The sequence below is a fragment of the Poecile atricapillus genome, chromosome W, assembly GCF_030490865.1.
Source record: "Poecile atricapillus isolate bPoeAtr1 chromosome W, bPoeAtr1.hap1, whole genome shotgun sequence".
NCBI lineage: Eukaryota > Metazoa > Chordata > Aves > Passeriformes > Paridae > Poecile > Poecile atricapillus.
In genome coordinates, this window is record NC_081288.1 from 32215307 (window position 1) to 32227677 (window position 12371).

At 37.7% G+C, this 12371-nt stretch overlaps 1 protein-coding gene across 2 annotated transcripts in view; it reads left to right on the top strand.

Moving 5' to 3' along the window:
* LOC131591415 (FYVE, RhoGEF and PH domain-containing protein 6-like) overlaps nt 1-12371 on the top strand; it is a 70870-nt gene that overhangs the window by 25366 nt on the left and 33133 nt on the right. For both annotated transcript variants that reach the window (XR_009280360.1, XM_058862086.1), the window contains exons 3-5: nt 3888-4035; nt 6770-6837; nt 6930-6960. Coding sequence is in view for 1 of the 2 variants with exons in the window: in XM_058862086.1 (XP_058718069.1) it covers nt 3888-4035; nt 6770-6837; nt 6930-6960 (247 nt within the window). In the remaining variant the exon portion in view is untranslated. The remainder of the gene's footprint in view (nt 1-3887; nt 4036-6769; nt 6838-6929; nt 6961-12371) is intronic.

The following is a 12371-nucleotide window of genomic DNA, read 5'->3' on the forward strand; positions in this document are numbered from 1 at the left end:
CTATTGCAATAGGAAAATACAGCACAACATATATGCATCATCCCATAAGCCGTTCATTCCAAGGCAATCTAATGGTTCCTTCATTTTATGTGTCAAATAAAAAAGCCCCACATCTATATTTAGATATGTTGCTCACGAGATACAGCAAGATGTTCTTACTCAGTGCACAGCACAGTGAGTTGGCAGGGCTGGTGTTTCACATGACTGATAATGCAGAAGTTTCTATTGGTATTGCTGTGGGTAGGACAAAGAATCGCGATGAAGAGGGAACAAGATAGAGACAGTTCACAGTATCCCCAAAATACCTATCAGAAGAGCCACTTAAAATAAGCCTTACTGCATGCTTGTGGTATTTTGGAGAAGGGGGATTAATGTGTTAGAAAAGACTTTATTTAAAGATTTATTACTATTTCCAAAGGCAGCTAAAATGCAAGAGATTTCACTTTATCCAGAGATAACTTAAAGAGAACCACACATACAGTTGTGTTATAGGTGACTTCAGAGGTAAAAGTACAGAAAAGAGTAATCAGTAAATACAAACCTGCTTTCTGTTTCACCAGAAAAGGCGTAGCATTTACCATGAAAGGTTAAGGTGTGATGTGTGAAGGGAATTGCGTGTTATTCAGCACGTGGCTGATAAACACAAATGAACGCAGTAACTCTGTCCCCATTTTCTATGAGGAAGAGGACACAACTGCAGATACTACCAGGAAGGTATCTACTCCTGGCTTCAGTATTACATCCTGTCCCTGAACTGATAGCTTGTTTTGGCTGAGGGTGAACTGACTCTCAATCATTAATCATCTAATCATCCAATGTGTTTTTTCTTTAAAAAGCAAAGAAAAGAAGGGGAAAAATATTAAAAATATCACAAAAAACCCTCAACAAGATGTATCATGTGGAAGAATCGGAGGGCTGTGAACTGAGCAAATACAGGATAAAAGTGGTACTCTCAGCTATCATAGCTCCCTTTACGTGAATAGTAGGTGCATAAGCACCATGAAGGCCAGAAAAGGAGCCTAGTGCTTAGTGCTTGTGATATATAGGAAGAAGAAAAAACTTATACAGTGAGTGGCTGTCATTTGTGGACACTTATTACACATCCTAAATTATCACTAGTAAATTATTAAAATTTTGAAGTAGTCTTTTTATTTTTTACTGAAACTTTCTATTAGATAAACTGATTAATCTTATGTTTAGAAGAAGCTTCACACAACGCATGCCAGCTAGTTTGTTCCTCATCCTTCAGTGGTGAGGGGATTGTGTTTGTGCAAGTAAAATATAGAATACCTGGAAGCATTCTGTCTGCTGACTTCCAAAAGGGTGGATTTTCTAAAGCTCCTGTTTTGGCACAGCTGCTCTGAAAAGTTTAAATGGAAAATGACAACAAAATCTGGGAGTGGGCATCCAGTAGAATATGCTGAGGAAAAAGAACAGTGATGTCACAGGTGTGAAAACAATGTTTTCTTGATGAGAAGGAATCTCAGTTAAAGGAAATTACAACAGGAATTAAAACAGCATTAAGGCTAGGAAAAAGGGCAATAAAATATCTAGTAGCAAAAATAGACATTAATGAATAATGGACTAAAAAGTGTATTCCTCTGACCAGTGTGGTCAGAGACAAAGCACTTCATATATTTTGTAGTGGGGAAAAACATTCCCTTGATCAGAGATAGATTCAGTGACAGACATGGATGGCAAAGCTGAGTAATTTAGTAAAGGAAGAAGCAGCAGTAATTTCTCTTGCAGGTTTTGACTAAAGCTGGGGCATATATCTACTTCATGTCATGCTACTGGTGTAATAAAGATGTTTGTCATAATAAAAGAATGTGAAGTGACATCTGCTAAAATAAATATTTTCAGCTGACTGTGACTTATAGGAACTAGACAAGGAGTTTTCTGAATTGCTGAAGTTAATGAATAACTGTAGAAACCTTAATTTCCTGCTAGAGTGATTCTGGGGAAATCTCCAGTAAAAAGCTGTCTTTTTTGCCTTCCTGAAACGCCTGGAGACTCCATGGGAACTGTCCCTGGCATACACCATATGCTCTTGACATCAGCACTCATCTCTCTGGTGGCTGCTGTCTTCCTGCACAAAGCTGATAATTTCCAAACCCAAGTAAAGGGGTGTCTCTCTGCACCTAGGCTGCTGCAGTCTTGGCTCAGGACCTTGTTGAATTCAGTGATGAGCTTACAGGCGTCTTCCTCCTCCCCCCCCCATTCAGTTCTGGGAGACAGTAGCTGCTTGGGAGTTTCCCAAGTCCTTCCTGTGTTGTCATAATAGAATCAAGTTATTTTAATCTTCTCTATGTCTTCATGCCTGACCAAGGTCTGTCCACAGGCCAGCTAATCTTTATCTCCAAATATATTTCTATTTGTGATCAGCATTTTTGTGTTAGTTTGTTTTTAACTCTATCTTGAGCATTGAGTAATAAACACTTGGCTGTAGCAGAATCCCTTTTCTTGAATGCTGGTCATTCTTGCTGAGGGTGCCCTCAGTCCCACTGTTTCACTGACAAACCTGTTTAACAGTGCCAGTTCCAATACTGAACCTGAGCCCTGATGAATACTTCTGCTTTTCAGATTGCTGGCAGAAACCTTCAGTGGGATCCATGGTGACAGCTTTTCTTTCTGGCAGCTATCACAGATAGAGGTGGCAAGTCTGAATAGTTACCCTCCATCCCTGCTTTCCTCTGATTCAAAGCAAGGAGAAAAACAGTCATAACTATTCCTTCCCTTGGGAGCAGAGAGCCAGGTACATGGAGAAGTGTGTAGCCCTGGCAGTTGTTGGCTGTGCAAAATTAGGTGTTGGCTGCAGCAGCTTGTGGACAAGGCTTCCTAGATTTGCTTTTTCTTTTGCAGGATAGCTAATCAATTTTGGCTCATGTCAAAAATCTGTAGCATCCCAACATCATTTTTGCAGACCTTGAACACAGATTATGTGATTCTTAGATAGCTTTAGTGTAATTGGAGATTATTAGATATTTTTAAGGATTAAAAGTAGGAGTCCAGAGATTTGCTGTGTTTCCATGCTTTCAAAAACTTAAGGTTGTTTCCTCTAGTCTGTTTTCCTATTTGTCTTTCCTTACCCCCTTTTTTATTTTCTTCTAGAACTGCATTTCTTAAATCTCTACTGAAGCTGTGAAGGCTAGTTAGAGGAAGGAGATTGTGTGCCTGTCTCATGCAATTCCCGTATTGCAAATATGGCTGAAGCTAATAAAAAGAGACCTCTATAATGATCATACAGCAGCAGAACAAGGTTATGTTTTATAGTTTTGACAGCTATCCAAAAGGTGTCTGTTTCTGAGGGATGGGTGTTCTTAACAGAAAAAGATTCTGCTTTCCTGCTTTCAAGAAGAATTGTTGGACAGAATGGTTATGATATTGACGTCACTGATGCAGTTGTTTAGCATATGCATTGAGAAACAGTCTCGTATGTATGCATCTAGAATTTCACACAGAAAGCTCCAGTGTGAGTACCATATCTGGAACAAGACCTGCTGCCGTGAGATAGAGGATAGCAAAATGGCTATGATCTTTCTTTATCCTGGCACACAGTACAAATGTTGCTCTATACATGTGCATAGCAATAAGGGTATAGATTTATCAGACTTTATTGTTAGGCAAACTCTGATGGACACAAAACATATAAATACTCCAAAGGTACTGTGGCTTTTGCTTGCTGTTAATGAGCATTGTATTAATACTAGCATAAATAAAATGATGCAGAGTTACAAGTCCACTGTGGAAAAGCCTCAAACTGTTGTAGTCTTCAGACTACCCACTACTATTTTCAGGGTCTCTGATACCAAGTAGGTCACTTATTGTGGGTTAAAACAGAGAGCTCTTTATACAAATGAAGTATGATGTATATATTTTAATATTAGGTCCTTAGAAGAACATCATGATCATCCCAACGTGGTAATGGGAGATCTTCAGTCAGATGAAGAAGATATCATGAACAGTTCTGATGAAGATGATGACACAAATTCTGATTCCAGCAAAGGGGAAACTGATCTTCAAGAAGACAAACAGGTATCTTTTTATCTTTATCTTCTGAAGTTATTCCTCACTTTTGCAGTATTTCATAAGTTGTAACCTGTTGGGATATTTTCAAATGTAAACCATCTGTTGCCTGTTGAGATCTGACCTTCTTTTACCTTCTGTGAGTGCTAGCTTGGAGTGATTTTCCTTATTTTAATCTTATTTCTTCTTCAAATGAGAAGCAGGAAGACAGTGTTAAGTACTCTGAATTAAATAAAGTTATGAGGGTCCTGTCTCTCCCTCTGGGGGTACCCATGGTCTTACTTTCTCAGTCCTGGACACCCTGTAATCAGCCTGCCTGTAGACCAGTGCCTCTCCTCAGCACCAGTCCCAGCAGCTGTTTCCTTTGATAGTAGTTGTATCTGCTTCCTTCCTTTAAAACTAATTTAAAAACAAAACAAAAACAAAGCCCCAACAAGATAAACAGAAAAACCCAATGAAACCTTAGAGTGCAGAAGAGATGACTTGGCATGGTGGGCCCAAATGTTGTTAAACCAAACGAGAGGACTAAATTCGGAAAGAGTCAAGAGAAAAGCTTGTTCCTGTAAAACTAAACAAGACTTCACCTGTATAGGAGCTAACTTTCGTGCCTCTAGAATTGCCCTCAACCTTTCACAATGGAGTTCTGCAGGAAAGTGTCCCTATTAGGAGGGCTCTCAGGCAGGTTTTATGGAGTAATTCAGTGCTTGCTGTGAGGCATCTGCTGTTGCTGGCCTCAGCTGCCTGCGGCACGTGCAGCCGGCAGCTGGGAATTAACAACCAACTTCCTCACAGCGAGAGCAGCTGCAGAGGAGAATGAAGCAGTCTCTGCATCGGTCATCAGCTGGGCTTGTTTTATTTTTCCTTACCGCAAGCATGTGGCTGTTTTGATGCTTTGTATCTGTTAGGGGACTTACAGGGCTTCCTTCCAGTGTTGTGCCGGAGAGCCTTATTTGTATCCCTTTGGTTCTCCCATTAGAGACTCTCGGAGCCAGAGTATCTTTGAGCAAATGCAAAGTGGCCCTTTCAGTGCCAGCTGGTATGTGAAAAGTCTTTCAAATGAGGTTGAAAACAGGCTGTGATACTTCGTTTTGTAATTGTTTAGCGGTAGCATCTTGTTCTCAAAATACTAATTTTCATCTCATTTGCAACTGACACATCCACAGTGATGGCAGATACCTTGCTCTGCATAATTGACTTACTTGTGAATTCAGTCTTGCAGGGATCGTGTCAGCTGTGCTTTCTAAATAGGCACAGAGGCCTGAGAATAGGTGTTACAATCTTGTCTGAATGCAATTGACCCACACTGGATAAATCTCAGTGTTCTTTAGCATTAAGTTTAATTTCATAAGTAAAATTCCAGATCTGTGTGCAGATGTCTATCTATATAGTATATAAAATAAATAATGTATTTAGCACATATGTGCTGTTATGCAAAATTATTTAATTTAGAAATTAATTTTATTTCAGTAATTAGGTGTGGTGTCATTTGAATTCCAATGAAAAATTTTAATTTAGATTTATTTTTCATTTTGAATACAACAATATCATTAAAACCAACCAATGAGTACTATCTGTTCCATGGTTTATTTTCCAGCCCCACGGTTTATTTTCCAGCACTTGACACTAATTTATAGGTTTTGAGAAGAACTAAATCTTCAGAGAAATCTTGCAACTTTAGTGCTTATGAACCAAAGTTTTGTGGATAAAATGCCACTGGTATCTGATTTTCTAGATAAACTGTTCAGTGCCCATATTCTACCATATTCAATACAGCCTTCCCAGGAGTTCCATCTCACTTGAGTTGTATATCCTGTGATTTTAAGGCTCCTCATCATCTCTTTCTTTGTAGCCCATTAATGAAAGCCTGAATGTGCAATAGATGTGACAGCTGGCAGCAGAGAAGCATATGGCAAATCATGAGAGCTGTTTTGGAGAAAGGTGTTCCATCTGATGGGAATCGTTACACTACACACGTTACACATGGAAGTTACACTGTGTAGCATACACATTTGCATCCCGATGCCTTCCCCGTTTGCTTTGTTATACCTGTTCCCTCTATCTGATGTTGGACAGTGCCATTGGTTTTTTGGAAGCCAGATATGCATGTGAAACCCAAAATCATCTCCACAGTGTTTCAGGCAGATGACAAAGCTCACATATCTGCATCTTTGGAGTACAGTTGCTATGTATTCCAGCAGCTCCGTTAGTAGATTGTCAGAAACTGGCTTTTCTCTTCAATATGATTTTTTTTCTTTTTTTTTTTTTTTCTCTTGTCTTGTTTTTCAGTAAGGAAAATGTACGTCTTTTAAGATGTTTCTGAAACACATTTGAGTTCACTGAAAATATTACTGTTGCTGTATTAACCATAAAAAAGGGGAATCAAATAAGATAGAAATAGTACCTGTACTTTAGTACTTTTGCTAAACCAGTAATTGTTGTTTGCTAGAACTTCATTCATTATGGCCTTCAGTGCTTTGTGTAATAATTAAAAGAAAAGGCTGACAGTGTTGTAAAAACTGCCCCTAGCTAATATTGTTGTTTCCAGATACAAGCTAAATTGATTTTCTCACAGATCCTGAAAAACCAGAAGATGTCAAAGCCAAGAGATTTCAAAGCAGTATGAAGTGTTTTTCTCAGAAGTAGCTATCAAATAATTACATTGAATTTAAGGAACTAACAGCTGGAAATTATCTTTATGACACTTTTAGTAGGTGTGTAGTGTAACATGTAATTTCATTTGCAGGGTAAGGCAGCTGGAAAGAAAACAAAGGTTTACCATATTGCTAAGGAGATCATGAGCTCAGAGAAAGTGTAAGTGTCAATGCTACACTTAATAAATACTCAATTTATTTTAATTGGGCAATTAAAATGTAACTGTTTGCTTTTTCTTGCTTTCCTGATAGGTTTGTGGATGTGCTAAAGCTCTTACACATTGTAAGTACTCAAAAAAAAAAAGCAGTTTCCTCTTCTATTTGTTTAATCTATTAAAGTTTTATATTTAGGCTTTATGGTAGTGACTGTGCCTTTTTTCTGCTGCATCTACATATTCAAAATATAAAAATTAATCTAATTAAGCTGAACTTTAAAGTTTCACATTTTACATAATGGATGAATATTTTGCTGGTTTCTTCTGGATCTCCTTAATAATTTATGCAGTTTCCAGTTGAGTGTGGGTATTGAATACTGAAAACTGAAGATATATCAATTTATGTTAGTCACGGTCATATTTATGAGCCAGCTTGTACTGGCTCATATAACAAAAATAACAAAAAGCTTTTGGTTAGAATAAGTCCTTAAATGGTGGGGGGAAAGCAGAAACAAATTATTTTAAAAATGTTACATTAAAATGCACATTCTTGAAGTAATCCAGCTAATAGCTCTAATGGTGCATCCATCACCAAGGCAGTGTATTTTTTTGAGGCTGCAGTTCCTTGACAGAGGTTTGCTTTCTGATAACACCTGTGATTATAGTACCTGCAATGTGTTGTACACAGCAAGGGTTAAGTATTTCATCCGTGTTTGTGCAGATCAGTCATCTGTAAAGCATGCTGTGTTGAAGGTGATAATAGGAAATTAATGAAGAAATTTTCTTTCTCTAGCCCTGTTTTGTGTGTTTTCTGTCAGGTTTGAAATGATATGTGTTTGTACCATTTTGTTACTCTATTAAACCACATCTATTATGTGTTTTTTTTCCTTGGGCAATAGAAGTGGTTATATTGCAAACAGATGCATTGGTCTATCTCAGTCTCTTGAGAAGTGTGTTCTGTGAAACTGAGAACAAAGGATCTTATAGACTGTTGTCTACCAGAGATTTTTTTCAGGGAACAAAAAACTCACCACATCTTTTGCTGATTTTTCTTTTGCTTTCCTCCTAGTAAATGATTTTCTGGTTCTGTTCAAGCTTGGTTTTTAAGAGCTGGCTTAGTCAGTTGCAGCCAATATATAATTTATATTCAATATGGTTTCTAATACAGAACTCAAATACTGGTAAAAGAAAGAGAGTTGTTCTAGGCAAGTTTTAAGCTATGTAATTTTAAATTATCATATTTTTTTGACATTTAACTTATTTTTTGGAGGTATCTTTGCTTTCCAGTGTTCCAGCTTTTAGGTAATATGTGCAGTACCGGAAGAAAGGCTGTTGGTGAGGAGGATGCAGGCAAGCAGAAGAACAATGTGACAAGAGAAGAGTGGAGAGCTTAGGAAGTTTCCAGGATAAAGCTGTCCCCACAGTGTAAATGTGCAGTGGTGTAGGATGTGTTATGCTTTTCCTTTAATGGATAACTTGCAACTCTATCCATGACAGTCTGCTAGTTTTTAGCTGCCAAATAAAAACTATTAGAAGTGTTTTTGTTGGCTAGCAATAACAATCAACATGTATTCAGCCTGGTCTAACAGGGAGGATGTTAGACTAGGAGTTTAGGAAATACTTTGTCCTGAACTTGTCAGTTGGCCTGCAGCAGGAACCTTGGTGAGTGTCCTTGTAAGAGAGGACACTGGTTTTGGGGCTCTGTGTGTGCATTCTTCATTAAATAAAAACTGCCATAGCTGAGAAAGGTTGCAGATGCCCAGTTTATTTCCACAGAGTGGTATGCCTGAGTATTTGTGTGTTTTTCACACACATTATTAAATCAGTTGATTTAATCATGTATTTCTTATGGATAATATTTTAATGCTGATAAAGCTATCCTTTTGATTTTGATGTGCACTGACCACTTAGGCTTACTAATTACCAGTCAAGCAACCTCTGACAAATTTTTGATTTAGAACTTAGATTCTCCTCAGACTGGGCTCTTTTAGCCATAGTAAATTTTTGCTTATCAGGGGATGCTCCATTCTTCTGATCCATCTATTAGTGGTTTTCCACTTAAAATTTAGTGACTAATTCCATTACCAATGATCTGAAATGAATATATTCTCCTCAGTATATTTTACTAATGTCAGCTAAATGTGTCACATGGCGCCAAGGAAGTGGACTGTTGATGTAAGAAAGAACTTTTGAATTTGCTTCATCTTAGGGCCTTTGAAGTGGAATCTAAAGCAGTTGAGGAGGTAGGAATGTGACTGCAAACTGTTTATAAGTACCACTAACATTTTTGAGCACTTTTTTTCTTTTAATGTTGACAAAGTCAGGTTAGGCGGAGCAACTCTTCCAAGATACCAGAATGCTAGCCTATGTGGACCCTGTCACACACTACATCTGACTGCTTCTGATGAAAACACACTACAAAACTATAAACACTTGGTGATACTTCTATAAATAGTAAACAAGCTGGTCATAACAGAGATAAGGGACTCACCTGGTTTTGCACACAGTCTCAGAATCAGCAAATGAGGTTGCTTGAGGATGTAATCAAACACAATGTAATCTTGAATTCTGTTTCGGTTACAGTATTTCTGTTACAGTGTTAGTGCTTTTTTTAGGGCAAGATTTCAGTAAAATGCTTTTAGAAGCTCTTGGAAACAAAGGAGCTTAAATCAAACTAGCTCTTCTGTATGCATATCTGTGACATGCATTGCCTCCTGAGAGTAAACAAGGTTGAGAATATGGGAGAAGTGATATTTTTTCCTAAGGACACTTGCAGGAAAAAGAAACAGTGAACTGGGTGTAAAACACAAGTGACATAAGAAAAACAAGCTTATCACTTCTCTCTGAGTTGCCCTGTGCCTAAAAAACACCCAGTGTTCCTGGAAAAAGGAACAAGGCAGAATTGGTGCCCTTTGTACTTCTTTGTTGTGAGATTCTATGGAGATGGTTTGCTTTGCATGAGTGAGAGGACCTTCTTAGCAGCACCCTGGCTCTGAGGGTAAGCTGCCTGGCTTATTTGTTGTCATTTTTTTGGTACAATTTTGCTCTGAATTTTGTTCTTTTGCCAGAACCCTCTGCTCTTTTGCTTTTTCCACTCTTTTTGATTCTGTTTCCTCCCTGCTGCTGAGGTATAAGCAGCAAGGCTTCTGGTCCAACAGAGAAACTTGGTTTTTTGAGATTACTCCTTTGACTGCAAGGCTTAGTGCATAACTTTTTGCTGTGTGAAAAGAAAAACTTAGGCCTGCGGGCTTCTGCCTGAGCCTTTAAACCTGCGCTTCTAACTTAGACCCCTATTCTGTCCATGTTTGGACTCTGAGACCAAGTAAGTAGGAGCTTATCAGTAGGCACCTCTTAGCATTTCTGCAGACACAAGATCAACCTCTTATTGCAGAGGGCAGATTGTTTTCTCTTGTGTGTCCCTCCAGAGACACAAGAGTTAAAAATTCTGGTTTAATGTTTCCATTTTTCAGAAGAAAATGGCAATGTTCTGTGTATAAAAGCTATATATAGTTTATATATGTGTGTGTATATATATAAACTGATGTCTATTGTAGCAAGTATTATGAAAAATAATTCATAGTATATTTGGAAAAAGAATGTAACAAAAAATAGAATAGCTATGGCCTTTGGAACAAAGTCCTGATCTCTGGTCCTGGCTTATGACAGACTTACTGTTTGATTGTGAAAAATTCTCTCAACATCCAACTCCTTTTTATCCATCTACAAAATTTCAATATTTGACCAGTCTGAGGTGCATATGTTGATAAATATTTCGTCTCTGAAGTACTTTAGAACTGCTGAGACATTTGAATGGGTTGTAACTGTAGTCCTTTTACTAAGAAGACTAATAAAATAGTTTTCATTTAGAAGAAAGCATTGTTCTATTTATCCTATTGTCTGAAATAGCATTCTGGGAATATGCCACAGTCAAATCATTGATTATTGAAAAAAAAGTCAACCACATTATTTTGTTAAAGACTTATAAATTATTTTATTACCTGAGAATAAAGGTGTGGAACAGCTTGGCAGCTTTCTAAAAGTAATGGCATATGTTTGAAAAATGTTATGATCCACACTTAGTCATAGTCATAGTCTTGGTTGACTATAGTTGCTGTAGTTTAACTTAGCAGTTTATGGCTGATAGTCTGACTCTAGCTAGGAGTGTCTATTTATATTTTAAATAATCTATTTATGAAATCTTCTGTAGCTGTATTGCTAAGCTGTCATGTTTACAGTTTGTCACATCTAGCAGCCTGGCTGTTGTGAAACTTCCTCCTCTTCCCTCCTCCTTCCCCATAGGATGTCTGTGTGTTTGTATATTCCTTGAAAAGTATCCAAGTGCAAACATACTTTTTTCCCTAAATTAAACTGATACTTGAGCTATCTGCAGGTGTATTTAGCTGGGGAATTTGTTCCTCAGTGGAAGGGATTATGAGGTTGTTTTTTTCTTTCTGATGGTATGTTCTGGGAGAACAGATCCAAGATGAATACTGGTTGAAGCTTTAGGAATAGAATACATGACTATGTTTAGATTATGTATTACTTTCTCTTTCTGTTAAATTGCCAAGAAGTTTTAATTTCACCCATTTGAAATTATCTTAATTCAACTATTAGGTATCTGAAGGTACACTTGACCCAGTCAGCAGCTGAATGAGGTTTTAGTGTGCTCAGTACCTCTTTTGGTTTACAACTAAAATTGTCCTTTACTCCTTAGACTGACACAGGCAGATCACTGTGGGCTGGGAATCCTCTGGTGGGAAGAACTGAGGGAGCATGAGTCAGGGCCTTTGCAGAGGGGAAGTGCATGGGCTGATTGCAGATGATTCAGAACAGGGTCAGAATTATTTCAGATATCACAGCCTTTTTGCTTGTTTAAGGAAGTTGCATTGAAGGAGTGGTGTGAGGAAACAAAAGCAGTGATGATGGTAACCTCCTCAAATATTGTTTAAATATTCCACAGCTATAAGGGGAGTGTATACCAACAAGATAAATAGAATTTCCTACACATTTTCAAGTTGGAAAATGTGTTACCGCCTGTTTTATCAGGTGGTAATTCAGCAACAGTGTGTACTCAGAAGCCATTAATATGCCTAGACTGGATTTCATATGGACGAGTACCCAGTGGGAAGCTGTCTCAGCCTAGCATAAACTAAAACTGTTTCTAGTCTGGAAAGAATGTTCCTTCCAGGGATGGCAATGTGCACTGTCCTCATGAAGTAGCTGTGTGAAAACAATTACCTTTACCTAATCAGTAAAAAGTGATATCAGAAGATTATTATTGGGCCAGAATATAATGTAAAGCTAGAAATGGTAAACAAGTATTTCAAAAAATGGACAATAGCCTCCCCGCTTCTGAAAGGGAAAAAAAAATCTGGTTAAAAGCTGGGATGATTCAGTATAACTAGCATAATATTTTGGGTTTTGTCATGCAATGCAGCATATGAAACATGTCTAGAGTTGCAAATGTTTCTCAGTGAAATAAGCATAATAATTCCAAAGTGTGGCAAGTTGGTTTTTGGGTTTTTTTTTATTATTTTTT